A 4,932-nucleotide genomic window follows, 5' to 3' on the forward strand; every position below is an offset into this window, starting at 1 on the left:
GTCCCGTGTGGTCCAGTGATCACGTGTTCAGTTTGAAGCCATGACTCCCAATAGCGATCACTTAGGGCCTCACTTTGGGCTGCTAGAGGCCCCCTTATCATCAGAAAACAATATACAAATATACTTTTTTTTTGGGGGGGGGGGGGACTAAGTTGGGTTCTCAACTTACTGTTGTGAGTTAGAATAGAATACACAAGGTGCAAGTTAGACATTTGTTTGTGCATCATTTTGTTTTTGTCTTGTTTTGTCATTCAGTAGCTATGTTTCCATTAACTCGTCCAGTGATTATTTATCAACATCAGAAATGACATGCAACAATTCCAAATCAAATCAAATCAAATCTTGTGTTGCTGAAAACAGCTGGAACATAGTGACATCACCTAAAAAGACAAACTACAGTGTTGAAACGTAGCGGAGGAAACTGTTTCCGTTCTACAAGCGTTTCACTCGACCCACAGTAACCTCTGCTAAACACGTGTGTTCTTGAAAGTCAGGATAATCCTTGACCTGCAAAGAGACATTACTTTCATAGTTAAAATAACAGATTTAGCATTAATCCATGATTTAGAATTAATTGTGGAATGGAGCATTGTTGCTACACGGTGACAATCAAAATGATTCGGCAAAAAACTCAGTTTTCATCATCATAAAGACAGTTTGCACAAAGAAGAAGCCATAATGCCTCCTATATCTGCAATATTTTACAACATTGCTTTTGTCTAATAAACCTGGGTCAATGGGAACCTGCCTACTGACAGTCACTCAACTAGCCATGTCAGCTAACACATTTTTACCCAGTTATCTAAACTTGTAGTAATCATGGCAGAATACCGACCGAGCACGTAGGGCAGTGCCCAGGGGACCTGACCTCCAGGAGGCCCTGACCTCCCGGGGGCCCTGACCTCCAGGAAGCCCTGACCTCCAGGGGGCCCTGACCTCCAGGGGGCCCTGACCTCCAGGGGGCTCTGACCTCCAGGGGGCCCTGACCTCCAGGGGGCTCTGACCTCCAGGCGGCCCTGACCTCCAGGGGGCTCTGACCTCCAGGTGGCCCCGACCTCCAGGAGGCCCCGACCTCCAGGGGGCTCTGACCTCCAGGCGGCCCTGACCTCCAGGGGGCTCTGACCTCCAGGCGGCCCTGACCTCCAGGGGGCTCTGACCTCCAGGTGGCCCCGACCTCCAGGAGGCCCTGACCTCCCGGGGGCCCTGACCTCCAGGAGGCCCTGACCTCCAGGGGCCCTGACCTCCAGGGGGCCCTGACCTCCAGGGGGCCCTGACCTCCAGGGGCCCTGACCTCCAGGGGCCCTGACCTCCAGGAGCCCTGACCTCCAGGGGCCCTGACCTCCAGGGGGCCCTGACCTCCAGGGGCCCTGACATCCAGGAAGCCTGACATCCAGGGGGCCCTGACCTCCTTTTGTTAGTCACTCTCACTCAGATATCATTACCATGGCATAAGTCATTGCAAAATGGGTAGAATTACATGAAATTTGTCATACAATTTAAACAACAAAAAAATCCACCGCATGGCAAAATGTGTAAAATGTAAAACTTACATTTTTCTCTCCTCCATCAAGAGGGGGGCCACAAAATAATGTTGCCCTCTTGGTGGGGAGGACTGCAACCAAATCTCTCTTAGGGGTCAAGCCAACCTGTTGGTTGTCCCTGGGGGCTTGGTGGATTGGCTATGTGGGAATTCTGGCAAACGCCAGAAGGCCCGGACCATCATTGATTGGGGTGAGCTTTTCAAAAAATATAAATAATAATCTATACTGAGCATTTGGCTGACCAGTAAGGAACAACCGGCCCCCCTAACATGATGGTCAGGCAGGTTTTCTGATTGGCTGAGCTGAGGTGGCACAATTTCACCTTCTAAGGGTGCGTTCATAAATTCGCTCTGGTTATCTATTCCAATGTCAGAGTGTGCCAGAGAGCAGAATAGCTGATGAATTTACTATATTAACACCCGCTGAATATGACCGGTGTCAGTAAACGGCCGCCAAAAAAAGTTATTAAACTGTTGCCAGCAGCACAGTTACAGTCACCAACGATCTGGATAACATGAAAACAGCCTAATCAGCTCTGTTAGGGAGAGTAAAATGGTCAGAGTGAGGTGTTCTCTCATTTGTGTCTGGATGTAGCTAGCAAGCTAGCCGACTTTGGGTGCGTTTGTAAATTGTGTCAGAGTGCGCTCTGGGTCATTCGTAAATGCAGAGCATTGACAGATTGTCCGTTTGTAAATTCCAACCGTTTCGTAGTGTTCTGACCTCTCGGAGCGTGAATTTACGAACACACAATAAAACAAAACGCGCATCATGAACGAGAATGAGGCCTGCTGCTCTGACACTCTCAGATTTCAGTTTCCATTTAACCCATCTGAACAGTAGGCTAAAGTTCTCTTAACGTGCCATAGGCCTATTTGAAGTCCCAGTCTTGTGACTGTTGAATTAGTATAGCGCCTCACAATCATCACACATAACACAGCCGGCACTGCTATCATCCTCTTTTACCACCTCAACACATCTTTACAAAACATTCATTTTTTGACCTTCCCTTCTCTTTATTTTCGACTCTCCATGTCGCAGCTTTTCTCTTATTGAATTAGACTTCAACGTTGTCCCTTTTGCCTCCGTGGATCGACGTTAACGTTTTCTGCCCATTCCAAAACGCATTTGGCGATTGGCACGTATAGGCTGTTTGGCGCGTACAGTTAAGCCCTAAAGTTTAGGTTTATGCAGTAATGCCAGATAGCCTAAAATAATGAAAGAAAACCTCAACGTAACCTATATATATATATATATGAATTGCACAGTAATTATACATTTCTGTATTTTTCACGGTATTGTTTTCTCTTTATTCAACCCAACCCGGCACCCACCCGCCCTTCATCCACACAATACTTCATGACCCTAAACCTGCTCGCCGCGTGGATATAACGGTGCGGACTGCGGGTTATGAGTCAACGTCCGCGTCACAAGAACACAGTCGTCCGTCGGGGAAAGTGAAGGAAGGCAGCCAAGGCGAGACATTTTACTGACTCCCCATTCCAGGTGTTGCCTACAATGTCTAGGGGCTAGGTGAAGGACAGAGGTCCGCCCCTCTTCTCCCTCTCTCCCTATCCCTCTATCCATCCCTCCATCCAGGGTAGGGCAGACTACAGGGGGCAGGTCTCCACTCGCAGGGGAGACCAGAGGGGAGGCGCATCGCCGGAGACCCGCTCAAACCCTCTCCTGACGCAGACAGACGGACGGACGGAGGCAGGAGGCATATGCTGAAGCAAACAGTTGTGCGCTCGCTCTCCGATGTGAGCCGAATTCAGAAAAAAACGAGTTCTATTCCAGTACGGTGGATCCGTTTTTTTTTCTTCTGTTATGCGAGTGGATTTTCTTTGGAAGGAATACCGTTTTTATTTGAATATAAACTATAATTATTTGAATTTTTTTACCCCGTTATATCGAGCTGCAGTGAACTCCGGAAGAGTTGATAAAGGACGCACAGTCAGGATGTCCCATATCTCCGTTAACGACCACCTGGAGGGCATTTTATCAGACTTCGAAGGTAAGCGCCTCTCTGTCTGTCCCACTTAGACTAATACACCGTTCGAAACATAAAACGGTTGAATCAACATAAAACGTCGTCTGAAGTGAATGGGATACGTTGATGTTAACCCTCAGGCTACTTCCAAAGCACTCTGATTTTTACACTGCAGTTTAGGGGGCCAACGTGCTTTGGCTTTGGGCTAGCGTCATAGAGAGGAAATGCAGTTTTCTCCCATGTTTTCCTCCCTCCGCCAGAGTCAGAGTCAGAGTCAGTGTAGCGTGTGATTAGTGTGTAATAATCCGACGGTACAGGAAGTCTCAGCAGGTATAGAGACAGGTTATGTAAACTCAGCGGTGTCGGGGAAACTACTCTGAAAACACTTTACCTAGCTAACACAAATACTATTTTTCAAGTCAGAATTAGGCAGATCTGACGCAGAAAAAGAAAGGAAATTATTGCCTACTTCACCCATATTTTATTATTTAAAAAAAAAGTTGTTTGTAGTTCTAATAGTTAGTTACACAACTACGTGGCAAAACAGTAATTGACTACTGAAAACCGCTAGATTAGAATTGAGTTCAACTTCCACCAAGCTACTTCAACATGTAGTTAAATGACGAGTTCAACTACATGTAGGTCACTTGGGACGGCAGGTAGCCTAGTGGTTAGAGCGTTGGGTCACTAACCAAAAGGTTGCTGGATCGAATCCCCGAGCTGACAAGGTAAAAGTCTGTTGTTCTGCGCCTGAACAAGACAGTTAACCCAGTAAAGACAGTTGTGTTCCCGGTAGGCTGTCATTGTAAATAAGAATGAGTTCTTAACTATCTTGCCTGGTTAAATACAGATACAATAAACTCCCCAATACACTTAGTTTAGAGGAGCACTCTTGACTCCTCTCTGGCAGAGTGCTCATGGCACAAATATATATGAACTGCACACCATGTGTCCTCTCTGTAGTTGTGTTAGTGGGCTGATACACATCTCTCTGTAGCTGTGTTAGTGGGCTAATACACATCACTCTGTAGTTGTGTTAGTGGGCTGATACACATCTCTCTGTAGCTGTGTTAGTGGGCTGATACACATCACTCTGTAGTTGTGGGCTGATACACATCACTCTGTAGTTGTGTTAGTGGGCTAATACACATCACTCTGTAGTTGTGGGCTGATACACCTCACTCTGTAGTTGTGGGCTGATACACATCACTCTGTAGTTGTGTTATGGGCTGATACACATCACTCTGTAGTTATGGGCTGATACACATCACTCTGTAGTTGTGGGCTGATACACATCACTCTGTAGTTGTGGGCTGATACACATCACTCTGTAGTTGTGTTAGTGGGCTGATACACATCACTCTGTAGTTATGGGCTGATACACATCACTCTGTAGTTGTGTTA

The 4,932-nt window shown here is 46.8% G+C and overlaps 1 protein-coding gene across 1 annotated transcript in view; it reads left to right on the forward strand.

Moving 5' to 3' along the window:
• The first annotated feature begins 3,217 nt into the window (after positions 1–3,217).
• Positions 3,218–4,932, forward strand: part of LOC129831672 (neuronal-specific septin-3-like) — a 201,696-nt gene continuing 199,981 nt past the window's right edge. Inside the window, exon 1 of the mRNA XM_055895037.1 lies at positions 3,218–3,552. Within this exon, the coding sequence (XP_055751012.1) occupies positions 3,366–3,552 (187 nt within the window). The 5' untranslated portion in view covers positions 3,218–3,365. The remainder of the gene's footprint in view (positions 3,553–4,932) is intronic.

This window comes from Salvelinus fontinalis, chromosome 2 (assembly GCF_029448725.1).
Source record: "Salvelinus fontinalis isolate EN_2023a chromosome 2, ASM2944872v1, whole genome shotgun sequence".
NCBI lineage: Eukaryota > Metazoa > Chordata > Actinopteri > Salmoniformes > Salmonidae > Salvelinus > Salvelinus fontinalis.